Source organism: Passer montanus, unplaced genomic scaffold, assembly GCF_014805655.1.
Source record: "Passer montanus isolate IOZ18808 unplaced genomic scaffold, ASM1480565v1 scaffold25, whole genome shotgun sequence".
Taxonomy (NCBI): Eukaryota; Metazoa; Chordata; class Aves; order Passeriformes; family Passeridae; genus Passer; species Passer montanus.
The window spans coordinates 9,519,835-9,540,169 of NW_024367149.1; the positions used below are offsets into that span (position 1 = coordinate 9,519,835).

General features: G+C 40.3%; 1 protein-coding gene across 14 annotated transcripts in view; it reads left to right on the forward strand.

The window, feature by feature from the left end:
• FGGY (FGGY carbohydrate kinase domain containing) overlaps nucleotides 1-20,335 on the forward strand; it is a 127,765-nt gene that overhangs the window by 18,058 nt on the left and 89,372 nt on the right. For 12 of the 14 annotated variants that reach the window (XM_039711501.1, XM_039711500.1, XM_039711503.1 and 9 more), the window contains 2 exons: nucleotides 3,737-3,883; nucleotides 6,073-6,158. In XM_039711501.1, the coding sequence (XP_039567435.1) occupies nucleotides 3,737-3,883; nucleotides 6,073-6,158 (233 nt within the window). The remainder of the gene's footprint in view (nucleotides 1-3,736; nucleotides 3,884-6,072; nucleotides 6,159-20,335) is intronic. The other 2 variants (XM_039711505.1, XM_039711512.1) reach the window with 1 other exon arrangement.

Genomic DNA, 20,335 nt, shown 5'->3' on the forward strand with positions numbered 1-20,335 from the left:
ATGATGGTTGGTCAGTGCTTACACTGAGAAGTTAATTGTGTGTACATTGTTACCAAATCCTCCCTCTCCCTTTCCATGGTGCTGACTTGGGTCTGGAAGGCCACTTTAGCAGAAATTCTTGTCTCATGTTTTGCCCTGGGTTCTGCTAACAACAAGTGTTTGCAAACCTGATCTCTGTGAGGAAGGGTCTGACATGGGTCTGACCAGCAGTGCTGGTAAATTGTGAGTGATTAGGGTGTCTCTCAAAGAAAGAAGTGGAATTTCTGTGGCTTGAATAATTTTTATCTAAGCAATTAAAAATATTTCTAAAGAATATGACTTGCAAATTTACTGTGAATTGGTTGAAGTGATGAAGAGGAAGGAGAAGGGGGAAAGGACGAAGGTGACTTACAAGGCAGCTGGAGAGGGACTTTGGACAAAGGTCTGGAGTGACAGGACAAAGGGGAATGGTTTCACCCTGACAGAGGTCAGGGTGAGATGGGAAGAAATTCTTCCCTGTGAGGGTGCTGAGGCTGTGGCACAGGTTACCCAGAGAAGCTGTGGCTGCCCTATCCCTGAAAATGTCCAAGGCCAGGAGGGGCTTGGAGCAACCTGGGATAGTGGAAGGTGTCCCTGCCATGGCAGGGGGTTGGAATAAGATGAGCTTTAAGGCCCCTTCCAACCCAAACCAGTCTGGGATTCAATAATGACCTAACTGTGCTTTTCCATTTCCATCGCCTTGTTCCTGGAATTGAAGCTGCAGATGACCTCACTCCATGAGAGGAATGAGCTGACACCACTGTACAAGAAGTAGATACTGGTCCTTATCTCTTGTGGCTTTCTTCTTCCTCTCCCCCTGTATTTATTTGTGGAGAGTTGATGCAGGTTTTCTTTCAAGTCACGAGTTACTCTCATCTGCCTCTTTTTTACTTTCTTTTCTATATGATGTTTTGTCTTTAACATTTCATTTCCCTACACAACATAGAGACATGACTGGAGGCTTCAGGGTATATTCTCTTCTTCCAGCTCTTCATCTCCATTCCATTTTGAGTTTGAATTAAAAACCTAAATTTTTAAGGCCATTATAGGCTTTTTGAGGTCTTCTCTTTGATTTGTATTTGCTTACATTCAGTCCAGTTTGATTTGGGCTGAACCATTTTACCCTCTGGTACCTCTTAGTTATCATCCATGAAATTAATTGGTTGATCTTGATGCTTGTGATTGCAGATGGGTATTCCTATGGCAAAGCCATCCCTGCAAGTGGAGTTTGTGTGTTGGCACAGCTGTTGGCAGTAAATGATCAGCTGAATGCAGCTACCATGGGGCCTGTGGGGCACTCTGGTTAAAGTGTGCATATCTGTGGCTCACTTAGGAGCAGCATTGTATTTTTCTGCCTGTGTGGATTGATGATAGAGTGCAGTGTTAAATGCAAAACCAAACAAATACATGTTTTTTTATGAAGCTCACTTCTGTGGATGCAGCCACATTTGACTTTTGACATGTGGTCACATGAATTAAGAACAGCAACTGTAAATGAAGGTGAAACAAAGAATCCTTTGACAAATATTTAGCAACCAGCTGAAAGATGGTTCTGACAAAGTCTTCCTGAAGCCACTAAGGTAAATTTGAATATAACCTTTACTAAAAAGGAAAGTAATTCCTGCTTACTGGTTCTTTTAACAAAGCCAATTAAATTCACTCCTTTTGCTGTTTTTTCCTTAGATTTTGTTCTCTACAAAGTTCTTACAAAACATGATTGCAATAGTTTTTTACTTCTGGAGTTGCTGATATGTTTTTGTGCAGTTTATTAAGTGGGTTCTGTAATTTTGGTGACTTTGGCTAAAAAAATTGGACGTTCACTGCCTGAGTGTGTAGGTAGTTCTGGGAGGTAGATGCCTGCATGTGAGCTGAAGCTGTGAGTACATAACTCCTTCACTTGGGAATTATTTTGCTGCAGGAGCTTGTCAGTACAACCCAACTGTACAGAAATGGATGCTATGGCAAACCAGTGTTAGAGCAATGAGAACACAGCTCAAACACAACAATGCAAGAACTGCAGGGAAGGGTTGCCCAGCTACAGAATTAGGCTGTTAGTATTTTTTTTTTCCTAGAGATAGCAGAAGAAAAAAATGTTGTTTACTAATTTTTGGCTGAAAATGTTATTGTAGCTTGTGCCAAAACGAAAGGATGCATGTTATGTTTTCCTCATACTAATGACATTACATATCAGCTATTTCTAAAAAATACTAGTCCCATTAAATCAGAGATGCTGAACTTCATTGTTTATTTTAAATGGGTGGGGGATGTTGGACTGGGGGCCAGGTATTTGCTTGGTAACTGCCTCCAAATAAAGTGCAGTCTTCTATATTCTGTTTTCACAACTCTGCTCTTAGTTTCATGTTTAAGCGCAAAGAAGAGCCTCACTTTAGGAAAAAAATCCCAAACCATGGAGTGACTGTTTAGCATATCATTCCTCTGCCATTAATAACTACAACCAATAGTCAGTGAGTAGGTTTTTTTTCTGGCAGTCAGTGATCTTGCTGTATGTTACAGTTCACATCCTCAGAGCTGCTGTTTGATCCATCACCCTTCTTCCTTCTGCACACCCATGACTTGCAGCTAGCAGTGGGATCATTTGCAGAAACAATTAAAACCTCTCTTTCCCTGGCAGTGGGGGGAAGGATAGTGCATGTAGGGGCATTAGCTTGGCAGCAGCTCCTTTGCTGGTGCATGTCTTCTTCACTGCTTGCTGCCCTTGCAGCTGGCTTTTTGTCTTGTTGAATGTGACTGAATATTTTTCCATTAAAATGCATAATAAATTCTGTGTTAAATGAGAATGACTTCAGGCTGTTGAGTTTGGAACTGAACTCTTGTTTAGAATTGTTTATAAATGTTTCAACACTCTGTGTTATCACAGTCCATACACAGTGCAGACACACATGCATAAGCTGTACTTCAGACTGAATCTGGTTTTTAGCTGCAGTTGCTGATCAGGCAGAAGTGCCATTTAGGAACAGCACTCACAGCTGGGAGATTTGAAGCACCTGCACCTCAGAGCATGTCCTGCTTGGGCTGTCCCCTCTGTGTCTCCTCTCCTCTGCAGTGGGACAAGGCTCCCAGCAGGCACACACTGTCCTCCCTGCCTCGTTCCAGCTTCTCCAGCTCTGATTCCACGTGCCTGCTCTGTCCCTATGCAGCCTTGCCTGCCTGTGGTGCCATGCCTGGGATGCCTCAGGGTTTAAGGGTGCCTGCACCAGTGTCTGGTGGTGCAGGCAGTTTTCTCCCCTTCAGCAGCAGCCTTACTCCAAGAGTTTACTTTCCAAGCCCCTCCTCTCCCCCTGCCCTAGTTCCTGACTCTGATAATTCAGCCAGTTAATCTTTTACCAGTTAGACTGCAAGTTGTGTCAGAATTGATCAGTTTGCAGGCATGACTCTGGCAAGGATGGAATTTCTGCTCATGGCCTATCTTGGGTGTCTGGAATAGCTCTATCACATGGCTTGGCATCCACTGTGAAGTGTGGGAGATCCAAGTTGTAAATCCTTGCTTTGAGTTGGAGCAGGGCATGGGACATGAGTTTTTAGATCCCTGTGTGTGCATAATTCCCTTTCTTCCTTTCACACAATGTGCATTTGTTTTCTGTAATGTAGATAAAATGTATGTATTTTCAGTCCAATTAAGAAATCCCTCATTTTCCCTTCTTGCCTAGGAAGATTAAAGCACATTGCACTACATAACTCTTAAACTCTTTGACTCCAGGTATTTGGGATTACCTATAATAATGTCAAAATACTATGCTGTGGAGATGTAGCTGTTAAGCAACCCAAAGCAATCAGAGAGAGAGATGAAGAAAGGGCACCCCATAAGTACCTCTGGAAAGCAGAAAGATGGGGAGTTCCTTTGCAAGTAAGTTTGGAGGGGTGAGTTGCAGGATGTGAATACAGCATTGGGAACTTTCCTGGATCTTTTCCACAGTCCTTTTAATGTGGTCACAGACTCCTGACTGGGTGAAAATAAATTTGAATTAACTTCAGTGAGTGTTGAAAACATGGAGACTTAAAATTTGTTTGGAAAAAGCATCAGGGCGTGCTATGATTTTTTTTGTCTGTACTAATTAGTGATGACACAGCATCAAGATGGCAAAAAATGAATCATTTGGATGTTCATGAAACAAAGTATTTTGAATGTCACTAACATGTGGCTTTTGGGAATTCTTGAAGTAATAGTATAAGGATCCAAGGAGTATTTGATGAAACAGATTCATTTGAAGAGGACAGTTATTCTTAATCCAGTTTATTTTCTGATTAAAGTAACAACCAGACTACTCCTGTTGCTTCTTGAAGGCTCTCAGGTGTGTTAGCAACACATAATGGCTTTTATTATCAAAATAATCAGGCTGAATGATCTTTGGGCTAAACTATAGAGCACCTTGGCATTTGAAGGAAGTTCATGAGTAGAATGTCTGGGAGGTGAGCTAAATCTGAGTGGTCAGGAGCAGACATCCAAAGGTTGTGTGTTTTATGTTAAAAAGGTGTAATCGCAGCATTTCTTTTTTTAATTCAATAGAAACCCAGTAAGTTTTAGAACCTTTTCAAGGTCTAAACTCAAGAAGTTTTAAGACAGATTCTTGGCACAACCCAAAGCTAAGCAAATTTTGCTTTTTTTGTACTTACCCAGTGGCACCTTAGTTTCTTGAATTCATTGATTCCATTTCAGCAACTTTGTCAACTTGGAAGATTTTGCTTCAATATCACAGTGTGTAAATTAGGTTATAGAATCACAGAATCACAGGATGATTTGGGTTGGAAGGGACCTTAAAGCTCATCTTATTCCAACCCCCTGCCATGGCAGGGACACCTTCCACTATCCCAGGTTGCTCCAAGCCCTGTCCAACCTGGCCTTGGGCACTTCCAGGGATCCAGGGGCAGCCACAGCTTCTCTGGGTAACTTGTGCCAGGGCCTTACCACCCTCACAGGGAAGAATTTGAAGAGCCAAATATTATTTCTCTAAAATGGAATCATCATCTCCTTTAGTTCAGCCTGTACATTCTTGACACTGCATGGAATTAATTTCTGTTCCAGAAAGACCCCAGATAGGACTGTGTTTCTAAAGTAGGAGCTGATATTAAGTGACAAAACTTTGCACTTTTTGATTATTTAAGAAGCTGGTGGAGGTTTTTCAAGCAATCTTATCTTCCCATGGAAGTTTAATTTGTGACCCTTGTGGGCTTTTGTTTAGTTTTTATATTCCCTACTTATTTTAATGTGCTGGGATCAGAGGGGACCATTGGGATTGCTTTGCAGGACAGTGATGCTCACTGTCTGTCACACTGGAATACAACATTACTTCTGGGAAAACTTTCTTCCCATTCATCATGGTCTGATACCTGTGGGTGGTGTGGGGATTGTGTTTGTGGAAAAGTGGTTTTGAGACTATGCAGTACTAACATCACATGAAATCAGACTGAGCTTTGGAGGTGGAAACAGGGAATAGAGCCTGGCCCAGGTGTGACCAGCTTTTTCTGGACCATCATCTCTCTCAGAAAACAGTGGTGGAAACTCATTGTAAATGGTCTATCTTGGTGGAAGAGTTTTTTAGGAGTTTGGGAATGTCATATGGCTTTTCAGATCTGCAGGCTTTGTTTGTATGTTCACAGAGCTTTTTTCTTCCTATGCTTATAATTAACAAGTACTAAATTTTAAATCTTAGATTTTAAGCATTTTTAAATCTTAAATGGCTTTTATTAGAAAATAGAACATTTTTCAGGCAAATGTTTTTTGATAAAGTTGTTGACTTTGAAACTGCTCTGACGTGAAGCAGCTGATGGGGAACAGAGACACCCCAGGTTATTGATCTGAAACTTGTGCCTCCATGAAGTCTTCAGGGGGAACTTTGCCTGTGATCAGTCTGTGCTGGGGGAAGGGCTCAGCTCTCCAGGCAGTAAATCTGAGAGTAGAACTGGCTGGATGATCAGAGCAATGAGTTTGAAAAAATTGTCATTTTTACCTAAATATCAGGATTTTAATTGCATTAAAATAAGGGCATGACCATGCCTGACCTCTAATATCTGCCTTTCTAAACATATTTTTATTAGAACTTGCCAGAATCGTGGGAGAAGGTTGGCTACTTCTTTGATCTTCCGGATTTCTTATCTTGGAAAGCCACAGGTGTCACTGCAAGGTATGTTAATTATAACAATATGATTTTTGTCTATTTTCTTATGTACATTTCTGCTCTAATTCATTTTGACTGGACCTGCTGTTATGTACATCTGTCTGTAATTCAGCCAGCCCCAAAACATCTTGAACCTATCTCCTGCCTCCATTGTGCATTCCTGAGCACAGTTGTTCCTGGGAGCAGTGGAATTCACAGATACAGTGTGTTGCTTCAAAATGTCATTTTGGAACATAAATATGATTGCTGGAGTTCCTGTGAAATACACTTCCAATAATTCTTTGAAATCTATTTTGTTGACAAATTTATTGACTTTTTTGAGAGTTGGAAATGCACACTTCTTTGCCATGTGGGAGGGCTCTGGTAAAATCTAATTTTAAATGGTCACTTCACTGTAAAACATGGCAGCTGTGCTGCTCCACAAAAGTACCCTGGAATCCTTGCTGAGTAGTTGAACAAAGTCCTCTGAGAGAACCCCTTAAAAATCTGGATTAAAGTGACCAACAGAGGGTCATTTGCAGATCCTTGTGAGAAGTGAGGGCCAGTATTATTTATTTAAAATCATGCCCGGTTCAGTGCAGTTCACAGTTGTTTCCATTGCAACCTGTGGAGTAGAATCTGTGCAAAATCTGAGTAGTCTCAGATGAAAACTGGCCACGGGATAGTTTTAGTCTCTTTGGAAATGAAGATACCTTCTTATCAGATACAGTTGTTTTTATTTGAGTGCTCTATTTCTCCCTAGTTAGTTTTCCTGATGGACAGCTATTGTTAGAGCATTATACATTATATATTCCTTGCATTATACAGCAGGGAAGTGCTATGATTGACTTAAAAATGCAAAAAGAGGAGTTGTGCAAGGACTTGCCAGATGATAATTGATAAATGGCATCTTACATCTTCTTCCTTTGGACTTTCAGTCAGATTTTGCTGTCTAACTCTGAATTATGTAACAGAAGAACAGCTCCCACCCCACAGATCTTGCAATCTAAACAGTCTTGTCACCTGACCCAACTCTACCTTCAAGAGGATAAATTCCTGGCTCCCAGATGATATTCCAGGGTCTGCATCTTGTGAAAGTACTCAAAACTTTTAGAATTAGCACCCTTTACTCGGGGCATAAGGTGGGAGAGGCTCTGAAGAGGAAGGGCACAGTGATCCTGACAGCTCCATGGTCCTGCCTGGCTTTGGCTTTGTATCCTTGGCTGCAATTTCCTGCAGGTGAAGCAGAGAATCTCTGGAGAAAATAAAAAAAAAGAGTTGCAGAGGATTATACTCAGAAGTTAAGATGCCTGAATTTAGACTGACAAGTTCATTTCCTTAGCAAGGACAATGTGATTACTCAAAATCTTTTGATTGTATTGATGAATGTTGAAAGGGAGAATGGAATGTTGGAAAAAGACTCTCTGGGTAAAGTCTTCCCTCACAGTTTGGTTCAGAGTCTTCTATTTTGAGTAAAATAGCTCCTTGTAAATCTTTCATTGCTGTCTTTAATGTGCTCCCCAAAATCAAGCCCATTGTTTGGGCTCTAGTGGATTTTCTTGTAGGATATCAAAGAAGGAAGAAAAAGACAGGAAAATAAGGACAAGAAGCATTTTGCTAGAATCAAACCTTGTTTGTTTGTTTTTTTTTTTTCCCTTTCCCTGCTTTACCCCATGTACACCTGTTTTCTGAGAATTTTCTTGTAGGCTGGTGAAGTCAAGTAATTTGTCCTGCATGTACTCATAATACAGGGGAAGTGTGAATTTATCATGTATGAGATTATTACCTCTTACCACCCTTTCTGCCTTTGAGCACAAAGGAGTCTATTCACAAGCAAGACACAGTGTTAGTCACTGTGAATCATACAGAACTTGGCCCTGATAAAAGAAAGATTTATTTTTTTAAAATTTGTTTTGGTGATGGGGATTTTACCAAAATAAATGCAATTCTGAAGGCACTTTTATAGCAAAGACCTTGCTTCTTTAAATTTTTAAGGGGCTCTCTAAAACATTTTCTATGTATTTGACATTTAGAAATTATGTAAAGTCTTTTTGCCTTCAGTGAGGTCACTGTGCACAAAGTTAAGTAGTGTGTGAGATCAGAGTTTGATGTATTTGAAAAGCAGTTCTTGATGTGTGTTTCTAAGTATGAAATCCAACGTCTTTCACCTTTCATTCTGCTGGCCTGAACTGCCTTGTTGCCAATTTTTTTTTCCAGTGGACCTGTAATAAACAAGAAGTGTTTCTTACCTCTTAGGTGGAGGTTCAAACATCTAGAATTTTTTACCTTCTGGATTTGAAATTGCTCTGTATCTCACTAAACAACATCCACTCATCAGTTGCAAAGGATGAGTTCCAAATTTTTGATTCCTGTTGTTCTTGGACAGCTGTTGCCTATAATGCTCCATATTTAATGTAGTTATGCTTTATTGTTTCTGCTTTGGGCTGATGAATGACCATTGACTTGTTGTGAATGATCCAGGCAGCTGACTATTCTGCATTAAAAAAATGTTATTCAAAAAATTAAAATTTAAAATGTTAATTTAAATGATTAGATTAACATTTAATTTAAATGTTAGCTAAAAAATTTAAAGCTAGAACTTCTCAGCTTTGCCCCCCAAGGCTGCAACAACAAGTGTTGGTTTTGCCACTTGAATACTCAGTTGTCTGAGTGGTGTGGTGGAGAGGAAGAGCTGTGACAGACTTTCAGCAGTGCTTTTCAGAGGCTCAGCGCTTCTGCTGGTGCTGAGTGTGACTCACTGCCCTCCCTCCCCCATGCAGGACCTCTGGTAACCCTTCCTTTATATGGTACTTTGGGTACAGCTATCTTAATAAAATCTCAACTCCTCTCTGGTTTGGTTACAGGCTACTGTGTTATGGATGGGGAGTTCTTACCAGAGATGCACGTCTGCAATCTGAGTGTGTTTCTGGAGTCTTGTGAGGGATTACATTGCAGATAAGAATAGGGCTGAGCTGTTAAACTGGGTGGAATCCACACACAAATTTCTCAAAGGTCATGTGTGTTTAGACCCAGAGTTCTGCTTCAGGGCCATTTCCAGTCATAGGCAACTCACTCACTGCAAAATGAGCTAGTGTGTACTGGAATTTAAGATGAATTCTAACAAAAGAGAGATTAGACCTGTGAAGGAGGATTTGGAAATGTAGGGAATAATGTCAGGCTGACATTGTTGAGATAGAGGGTGTCCAGCATTGTGCTGGAGGAGCCACCTCCCAAAATGACCAAAAAACATTGGAATAAGTTGAATATTTATGCAGATTATTTTTTGTCATCTTATTATACTCTAGACATGTTGGGAAAGTAATGTACTATCTGGTAGAGACTTCATCTCATCTATGAATTTGACCCAAATTATTTTCTTGTGAAAATACTTGTCCAATCAGTCTTCAGCTGCTTGCCATCATGACATGGGAAAGGGTGGAACAGATGTTTCATATACTTCACTTTTCTAAGTTATCTCCTTCCAACAGATCTCAGGATCACGAGTTTCTCAGTTTTATATGGAAGAAATTCATTCTGTTTATGGTAGTAATGGATTGCAAAGTGAAAAGCAAATGCTAGTCGTTGATAAAAAGCACATGACTAATATTTGTATCTCTGTGAGAGAGGGGGATCTCTTTTAGTTCACAGCCTATTTTCAACAGGAAGATACTTGACAAATTGTTTTCTTTCATTTATGAGTTCCTTGGCTTGTGCACGTTTAAGTAGCTGGCTCTTTGTGTTAAGCAGTGATTGGAGTCCTTAAAATTTATTTGTAACCTGTTTTGAGTAGCTGATAATTAGGGCTGGAGATGGCTCCATGGCACTGATTAAATTCCAGAGAATTCCCTGGACTTTGTCAGAGTCCACTGGGATGAACAGTAGTAGAGTCTGGTCCCTTGTTGAATTGTAGTGAGGGAAGCTTGTAATAAAACAATAAAGCTAGGGAGGTGCTCTAGAATCCAGGAATCTGGATTCAGATCTCTGCTCCGTGATTTGGAGAAGTGAATTAAAATCTGTGTCTTTGGAGGTGTTCAGGGAGCTGAATACATGTGAGAATTTGATGTTTGTTCATTCCCGTGTTTGTTCTTCATCTGTTAAACTGGTGCACCCACACATTCTTGGGAGGTTGCTTACTTTTACCACTGTGAGGTCTCCTGTGGCTGTGTCAGTGGAGCCCTCACCAAATATTTCATCCAGAATAGGCTGGAAACTTTGAGGAGGGAGAGTGCTTTTAGAAGAGGAGCTTATGTTTAGAGGCGCTGTTAAAAAAACAAACCAGTGCGAGTTAAACCATTATCTGAAGGATGTCTGTGTCCTTTTCAAGGATTGGGCAATCCTTTCAGAGAGATGTGGTAACTGCAGCAGCACAGACACCACGTTTTGGGGCCAGCTGCCCTTCCCTTCCTTCCTAGCCTTGCCATGACTAATGGATACCCTTTGGCTGGGATCTGGCGCTCGGATTCTTGTTGATATTTTGTGCCTGCTTCAAAAGATGCCCAGTCTAAAAGTCAGGCCTTGTCTCTGGAAAGAAGGGGCCTAGGGAATATTGCAGAAAGCTGTTGTGATTAGTGCTGAGCCCATGGGGCAGTGACAGTGTCCTGAATTACACTCGGGTGTTGTGTCCTGTTTATGAAATGAAACCCAAGAGTTCAGACATGCAGACTTGTTTAGAGAAGTCTCTGGAGGAGAGAGAATTATCTTGAAAGGCTGCTTGGGAGGGGAGGGATGGTGTTTTTGTGGATTGGACAAAGTACCATGAATTTCTTGTCATGGAGCCAAAAGCAAGTGTCCCTGTGATGGTATGTTTGCCAAATGAGAGAATTCTACTGCTATCAGGCTTTTAATAAATTCAAAACATGTTCTTTGGAGACTGGTGACACACAGACTTATCCAGAAAATAGGAAATGTGTAGCTGGAAAAGTTTTCAGGACTATGAAGGGCAGGTGCAGTGTGAACCATTACTGTTAGATTTTTCTTTTTTTTTTTTTTAATTTAAAAATGTTATGTCCTTGAATCTACCAAGTAATCTGAAAGAATTCTATGTGCTGGAGAAAAAAATTGTCGGCAGGTCTCGTTAATGTTAGCCAGGAAGCACACAGGCAAACAGGAAGCTTTAGCTATTGTTATTGTACAAGTGCCCTTTACAAAATATTAGCAAAAGAAGCTTAATGTGTTTTCCACAAGAACAGGAGCCCTTCAGAGTGTCTCACTGTATCTGCCCAGTGAAGAAAAACTGCACTGTCCCCTTCCAACAGCTTCAGACATACATTGAGAGGTTGCACTGCAGAGGCTTGCATTCAGATCTTCAAATATTTACTACTCAATTTTTTGAAGTTGTTAGGATTGTTAATTAGTTGTGACAGTATCTAGCCCTTCATTTTCTATTGTGTTCATTTGCTGCTAAAAAAAAAAAAAAAAAAGCCAGCTAGGTCATTGTAGAAAGGATTGGGGGCAGGGGATGTATTCCTGGCAGTTTGCCACAGAGACACTGAACTGAGCCAACCATGAAGTCATCGTGAACTCAGGGAGTCTCACTAATCCAAGGCAATGTGTCTTAATTTGACAAAGCAAAGGCTGCTTGATAAGCAAGCCCAGCTAGAAATGCTGTGAAACGGGGGTGTTTGTTAAGTGGAGATTGTGGACAAGAAATGTGGTGATATGAAAGGAGTCATCTTGGTTTCAGGTCCTTCCTCCCCCAAGCCCAAAGGCAGGCTTGGCTCCCTTCTCCCCTGCAGCTCGGGCTGTGCAGTGGCTTGATGTGAAATTTGAGAAACATATGTAGTTTTCTATTTCAGGAAAATGATCTCAGGGATTGAATGTGTGTTTTGTTGGCTGTTAAGCTCTGATCTTGCCTAGTGTGGTAGTTTGAGAGTGTGTGTGTGATGGTTAAAACGTTCTCCAGCACTTAAAAAACAAAATAATAAAAACAGATCAGAGTTCATATATTCATTGTTGTTAAAAGTCTTATTTCTTCAGTCTCAAAATGCAACATCCTAAGAAGACTCTTGAATAACTGTACTAATATACTGTGGCTATAAAATGTCTTTTATTTTTCCATAATAGTTATTAACATTTACTTGAGCTGATAAGTGATGCACACACAGTTTCCCATCAAAGCAAAGAAACTCTGTTTAAACAACCATTTCATTGTTGGTCCTGTGCAGAAGCAATGGAGATATATGAACACTGTAATTATTAACTTCTGTGAGGTTGAGATGACAATCTCCCCTTAATAATATTCATAAAGGCTGGGAGTCTGAGATTCCTCTTGCTGACATCCTCACTAATAGTGGGACTGGACAACTGTTCTTCACTGGGCCTGAGGGGGAGTATTGAAGGAGGTTGTGGTGTTACAGCCTTAAATTCTGAGGAAAAATGAGACATAAACCACAGAGGAGTTTGTTGTCTTTCAGTTCTCTTAATCTCTTTTTTTTTTTAAACAATCATTTCTGTTCTCCTCAGAGCCAGGCTGCGTGTTCAGGGTGTTTCTTTTGCATTAGCTCCTGTGAACACCATCAGGGATCAGACCCTCATGGTACAAGGGATGTAATAAACAATCTGTCATCTCCTTTGAACTCTTCCTTATGTGAAACCCTATGGAAAGCCCCCTTGTCCCTGTGAGATTTGGTCTCTGTTCAGCCAGAGCTGTGTAACAATTGCTTCCTTGCATAAATTTGAACCAGATAAGAAAATAGCCATGTTTATGAACTCCTGGGTCATTTACAGCCCCAGCAGTGTTTTGGTGTGCACATATATAATGCATGTATTCACAGTAAATTCTTAAAAACCACCCCCCTGAAAACAATAACATTCCAGGAGCGTTCTCATCCAGAGAAGGGAAGAAAAGCTGTGTAGCATGAAGTCTGTGCACTGTATGTGTACATACACTGCTTAGAAGTATTAAAACTCACAGAAATTTATTATCCCATAAGGGCCTCTTTTGTCCTTTCTTCTTTTTTTTTTTTAAACCCCCAAACCTTTACTCCTCTGTAATACCTTGCATATGAAAGAACCTTAATAAATTCAGCGCTTAAATGTGCTCTTAAGCAAGAAAGTGGCATTGTTATTTTATAGTTGGGAAAAGAGCCGTATAATTTGAAGGGCAAAATTCTTTAAGTGTTTAGCTGGGCATCCAGCTTTTCTGTCTAACTTGCAGTGGGAATTAGGTGTCGTATTCCATAGGCATTTTCACAGATCACACTATAAATTATTTATTCTGGACCAATTCTTCCTCCAGACTTCCCAAACAAATGCCTTTCACCACTGGAGTGTTCCTCCTCTGCCTCTCACTGTAATACATGGCTGTAACAACAGTCTTGGCCTGGAGGGCAGTTTACCTACAGGTTTGCTTTATTTTCTTTGGCTGGCTCTCTCAGTCTGCTTAATGTTAGTAACTTTCACTGGAAATTCTCTGCGTGCTTTAGGATGACACTGATGGTGTCAGGGTTGATTTACATTATCTCTTTAAAGTAGCATTAGCTTGCCTAGGACTTTTTCTCTTATTTGTTTTAGAATTCATGTTCTCCAGAGAGGAGCCTTTTAACTGTGAAATGTAAATAACCTGACAAGGGAGACTTCAAAAGAAAATGAGTCTTTGTCCATGGCAGTGATACCAAGCTTGCCAACTCCGTAACCTTTAAAACAGAGCACTTTTATGCTTGACCTGTCATCTGCCTGTAAAAATAATCTTAGATCAATGATACAGTGCTTTCAAGAATGTGTCTGAAGAAAGCAGGCACTTCTATGGATGTGTTCTGTCATTTCTTCATTGTGATGGACCATCTGCTGCTTTAACTCTCGGTAGGACCTGGTTATTGATTTGGTGTAAGTGCCTGGCTCAGCCTTTTGCTTGCACTGAGGTGATGAACACTTTTACTGCAGCTTGCAAATTGATGCTGCCAGATAGCCAGCCCAATATTATATAAATATATAATGTGTTATATGAAATCACCAAGAGTTTGTTTTTGCCTTCCCCCATTCTTTATTCCAGTGCCATTCCATTAAGCTGTTCTTTAGATGAAAGGTTGTAATTCAGTCTTCAGTGGATGAAATGTATATGTACTTATGGAATCAAAGACATTCCAAGAAAGGTTGTTTATTTTCTTACTACCTTCTTTAATTAAATGTCGATGGTAGGATTCTGACTGACTTCAGAGAAACAGATGAAGCAATAATGCTTGCAGTGTGATCCAGCAGGGATGACTGGAATTGTGCTTCTTGGTTGTTGGACACTGCATGCATAGGAAACTCAGTTCTCCTGTGGATAGGAGAGTTGGAATTTCAGATTTCTGCATGGCTGTTGGTTTAATTTTAAAGTGAAGGGGAAATTCTGAAAGTTCTATGTTTTATATTTTACTATGATGTAACTTCAGATAATATTTGAGTTATATATCTGGTTCAGCTTGCTGGCACTCAGCTTTAAACTGGAGCTGGGAATCTCGGGTCAAACCTGTGTTTGTCTACTTTTTTTAATTTCAAGTGCTCTGTCTCAGACTTGTCAGCCTGTGTTCTGAGCTTGCTGCTGTTCTGCAGTGTGGATGTATCCTGGAACTCTCTGGAGAGGGGATTGGGAGGCACAGGTCCCTGTGTTCCCTGGCAGGCAGGAGCTGTCCCAGAGTCACTCCCAGCATCCATGTGTCAGTGTTGGAGTAGAAGAGAATTTATGGAAGGTGACCCAGCTATTGCCTCTAGTGCACATGCACAAGGATTTTTGTCAAAGCGGGAAAGAAAGTAGGAAATCCCTTTGTGCTGTAGGTGAGTGGGAAAAATAGGATGTGCGGAGAGATATGCCTGTGAAATCCAAAACACTCCCCACTTTCAAAGCCCACTTGCATTTATCCATACAGAGTACATGGAGTTAGGGTAATGGAAATAACCTCAACTTTCACTCTGTAATTTGAAACAGTTTTGAAACTATTTAGACACTCTCCTCTTCTCCCAGTCTCATTTTGCAAGGTGAGCTTGTTCTTCAGAGGAATGAAGCTGTATCTGCACAATAAGGTGTTTTCATATTTAATTAAAACTGATAAGATGGGGAGAAAATGCCACAAAATACAAAGAAAACTATTTTTCTGTGGTTTCCATCTTCTGAGCCTCCCTCCACGAAACTGTTTGGGGGTTTCTGATGCTGGTTTGTCATTGTATGTAAAATACCTCAAACAGACTCCTTAGATAAAAAGAAATACCGTGATACAACTCTACTTTCAGGAAAGAAATTAAGTGTTCTTCCTGTCTTTATGGAAAAAACTGGTTTTGTCCCTAATTCCTTGTGCACAGCATCTGTACAGGAGGTTAAGGCCCAGGGTGCTTTCATCTCCCTGCAAAGAAGGGAAAACAGGGAATGTGTAAGAGCATGATACCCTGCTGGCACCTGTTCTTCATGTCCATCCCATCCCGTGCCATTCTTGCCCTCAGTTCCACTCTGAAGCTCTGTGGGCACATGTGCAGTCTGGATTTAGTCTCCATCACAGATGGCATCTTTCATGTGCCATCTTGGGCCATGAGATAGATAGAAATATATATATAAATATAAATATATATATATATATATGTATATAATTTGAATGTGTATGACAAAGACAAGGTGAAGTTCTTTAGTGCTCACCACTCCTCATGCTGTAGCACCAGGTGTAAATCTAACAGGGGGACTCTCCAGAGGGGTTCCAGTTTGTTTAAGACTTTCTGGGTTTGTATATTTTGTCCTGTAGCAGCTCTTCATTTGTGTATAAGGACAGTTCATAAACAGATGTTGAATCTCACCATGGTGCCTGCTATTTCCTGCTATTTCTGCCTGCCTGGAACACAGACAATCCTTATTCACACCAGTTAGCTCCACTGGTAATCTACCCAAGAACATTTCCTGATACCTCTTCTTCTTTTTCAGGCTGCCTCTTTAAATGTGGATCAAAGGAAGCTCATACCTACTAAAATGTTAAGAGATTTCTGATTGTCGAGTCTATCAGGAGATGTGTTAATTAATTAAAGTGGGTGCTCATTTGCTTTGGCACAAACAGAGGAGGTAGAATATAAAGAATGATTAATTCTAATCATTCAGAAATTAACCTTGTGACTGTGATACCTGCTGTGCTGATGGAAATCACTTCAGGCTGATGAAGGCTTCATCCACTATCTCATTTGCTGGTTGTTTTATCTGAAAGGGCCTCTATTTGTGTGTGTGTGTATAAAGTAGGGACTACAGTTTTACCTCATTAAATGTGAAACTCTGCTTGGAGGAATATTGCTCAAGAAAACCACATCAGGCCAAGGTTTTGAAAATGCAGACTTGTTTAGAGAATGCATTTTAATATATTGAAGCCTCAAGCCATCTACCTCTGCTCCTGAGAGCTCTACCTGAAAATTTTCAGGGCTGAATAATTTAAAGTTTGGGGTTTTTTTTATTCTTTCTGCAAGAAATACTAGTCTGATGTTTTATTTTCTTAAAGTCTGAACTCCACATAACTTTTTTTCAGAACTGTTTATCCTCACTCCAGACATGAACCTTGGAAAGGTGGCAGAAAAAACAAACAGCTGCTGTGTTTTTGGGCAGTCTGCATTCCTTTAAACTCTCTGAGATCAGACTTGTGCTGAGATTTTCAAATTATTTGTCCTAGGGCTTAGCCACTTTCACTCCTGCTTAAAAGTCAGTGAATTTGCCATACTGGTGCTTGTGAGAGCTGTCATGCAGAGCCTTAATGATTCAAGAACTATGAATATATGATGTGTTCTTAGGGCTTTTTATTATTGTTTCATTCAAACTTCACCTACCGCCATAACCATCTTTCCATTTTTGGACTCCAGTTCTTTTTTTAACTTAAGCACATTGCTTAAGATATTCTAGGGAACTTTGTTTTGATTTTGGTTTTGGGGGTAAATTTGATACATATAAAAATGTTATTAATGGACCAAGGTGGAGGTAGTAAAAAAGACTGCCACATTGCCAAGGCCCAGAGTCAGAAATTATCTGCTCAAGTTTGGGTTTCCTTCACAAGCTGAAGATAGGAAGAAGAGCTGTGGCAGCATTTTGTGTCCTCTTTATGAGGTCTCCAAAATATGTTCTCTGAAGCAGGTGGAAGAGTCAGAGCAAGGCAGGCTTGTGTGGTAAAAACTTATTTAATGGTTTGGGCTCTCATGTGGATTTTCCTGCATGAGAGACGTGGAGATGCTCCTTCTACTTGTGCCTTTTAAGTAGCCTAAATCCCAAGTGTGTCTTGTACTGCCTTTCCAGTTCCCGGAGCTTCCCTGAGTGCAGAGATTGGCTGTACCAGGTCACTGTTCTTGTGAGATGGTTAAACCCAAACGTGTGTTTACTAGCAACTGGAATGGACAAACAAAGCAGTCAGGCCAGTTCTGAAGGGCTTTTCAGTTAACTGTGCTCATTCTTTTCTTTGGGCCTTTTTCCAGCAAAGCACTTAGGCACGTGCTTAAAGTTAAAGCCTGTGCTTAAGTGCTCTGCTGCTCTGGGTCCTTTATTTGCTGTCCAAGCATGTTGGTATGAGCAGGCTGTTGGCTCTAGCAATGTTTGGGGAACTGTTCTTGCACTGCTCATTTTCCTTCTCTGACCCTTATGGCCACCTGTGGCCCAGAAGATTCATTTGTCCTTTTAGTGTGACACATAGAATGATTTGAAAATGTCACAGGTTATTGATTAATTGGCATTGATTGTGAAGAAACAGTATTTGGAAAAATCAAGGTCAGTTCAGCCACAGGAGTTTTCATCTGGTGTCTTGCTGGCAGTATTTGTCATATGCCAAAAGCATCTTCAGACTGTTCAAGTACAATGGGTTTAATATCTAGAAAATTCTCCTTAAGTAACTGCTGGCTTTTAGGGACTTGTTATTTTTTGATCTGTATGCAGATTTGCTTATTTATTTATTTCTGGTTTTCAGTGCTGCAGTCCAGAGTTGCCAATCTCTGATTCCTGCAGGCCAGCAAGTCTTGTGCTGCTCCTCCTCATCATTCCCATACCATCTGTGGCAAGTCAGGGCAGGAGAACTCAGTCAAATTCAGACCTTGGGATTTCTCTCTGGGTCTTGCAGCAGTGAAAGTTGGCCTTTCACCTCTAGAGCCAATTTAGGACACCAGGCAGTTGATTTTCTTCGTGCTTTTTTTTCTAAGGGTGCAATCCTCTTTTCAGCAATGAAAATGGCAGAATGTGCAGCCTGATATTGCTGACCTAATTGTGGAGGTAGCAAGGAAAATCCATATGGGATAAGTCAAGCACAATCCTGCAGTTGCTTCTGCAGACACGTGACTTACAGAAATGCCCCAGCTGACGTCAGAGACACTTTTTGTTCAGGTCAAGTTACTCACACCCACATCTCTTTAGGACCAAGCTCATAAATAAATACTTGACAAAACTGCCTTTAGAAATTTCATTCTTAATTTCTTTTGAATAAAAATGTACAGTCTCTCTATGAACAGTGATCTTTTTAATTCCGTCATTTAATTTGGTAAAATACACAGATGTGGAAATTATTTTTGGGTTTTTTTTTCATTAGAAACATATAAACCATTAAAGAGGGAATAAAATAGTCCTTTTTTTAGGTATCTGACACTAGGATTTTGAATTGATTTTTAGTTCATGCTTCTCTGTGCTTGCAGCATTTGTGAGTGTATTTTCTGCAAGTATTGCAGTGTAATTCAAGTTCCAAGAAAAGGAAAGACAAATATTTTAGTCTTGTTTGGGCTGCATGAAAGGGTTCATTAGAGTAGTGGTAAACTCCACCCTGCTGTTCAGCCTCACCTTTCCTGGTGCTGGATGTGAGACAAGCTCAGGCAGTACCTGGAAGGCTGAGTTCTGGCTCTGAGAGAGCTGGGGATGTGCATTCCCAGGTGAAGTTGTTTTTAGGATTTAAATGAATGGCAAAACCAATCGTGTCACCTTCCTTGTGTAAAGGCAGTTAAAGCATCTGAAATTAGAGAAGCAACTTCTTTCTTTCAGCCACTCTCCCAAGGGCCCATTCGTTGATCTGGTTAGTTGTTAGAAAAAGTCAGAGTGGAGTTTATTTAGTGCAGTCCCTTCTCTTTGGCAGTGGCAGCAGAGATGCTTTCAGGGGAAAGGAGAGGAGTGAGGAATCCTAGAACTGACAACATGTTAGCATCCTTCTGGGGCCAGTGCTTTGAAATCACGCTCAGTTAATAAGCATTTGTATTCCCTTATGTTATTTCTCTCTATTATTGTGACTGGAAGCAGTCTAGGTATCCATGTAATGTAGCCTCCTTTCTGTTTTTCTTTTATTTTCTCCTGGTCCCAGCAATATCCTCTTTCAACTGCAGAATGATTGCTTGCTTTCTTTGAATGTCTCCATTTCTGCCTTCAGAGGAATAATGACACCTGGTTTATCTACTCCGTAGCCTTCCTTATTTTCTGAATTGATCTCCATTTATGTCCCTGCTGATGTAAATAAGCTGAAATGTTTTTTCATTCTTACTTTATGGAAATTTATGTGTTATTTTACTCACTTCTATTACCTGGTTCAGAGCTCCTTGGTGGAGTTTTCTTTGTTTGGTTTATGAAATCCCACAGCTGTCCAAATAATACTGTTGGTGTCTTTGCTTTTTGAGATTTGCTCAGAAACCTGTCCTCTTTTTTACATGAATACAATTACAAAGGGCTGTACATGCATACCATAATTATTAATTAAAGATCCTCTAGAAATAGATGCACTGCTGCTGTCATTTAAAATATTAAAATACAAGTATACAGTACAAGTATGATGTATGTAAAATCAGCCATATTGCATTTCCTTTGATTTAAATCGCTTACTTTAAAATCTAACAAAACCTGTTTTCAAAAATTGATACTAATGGCTAAATTTTGACCACATATATCTAGTATTTAGGAATGACTTTATGATTTTAAGAGTTTACACAGACTGAACTGATTTTTGTGGTGGGAGGTAACAACACAGCTCACTCCCTGAGTAGGAATATCTAATGTGTATCTTTGATTCAGGTGCCCCTGGCAGCTGTATCCTGTCATCCAGACTTGAGTAAGACTTGAAGGTGGTTTCCCTGAATAAAGGAGGGCTTAATATTCAGGTTTAGCATGTGAAATGGGAACGGCCTCCATCAGAATGCAGTTATTAAGACTTTCTTTTATTGCAGTACTCTTGGCAATTTCCCTGCTTCTGTTCTGGTTTCACTTAGGCTTTGTCTGGCCACAAGTGCATGACAGCCGAGGCTCCAGTTCAGCACAGTCTGAC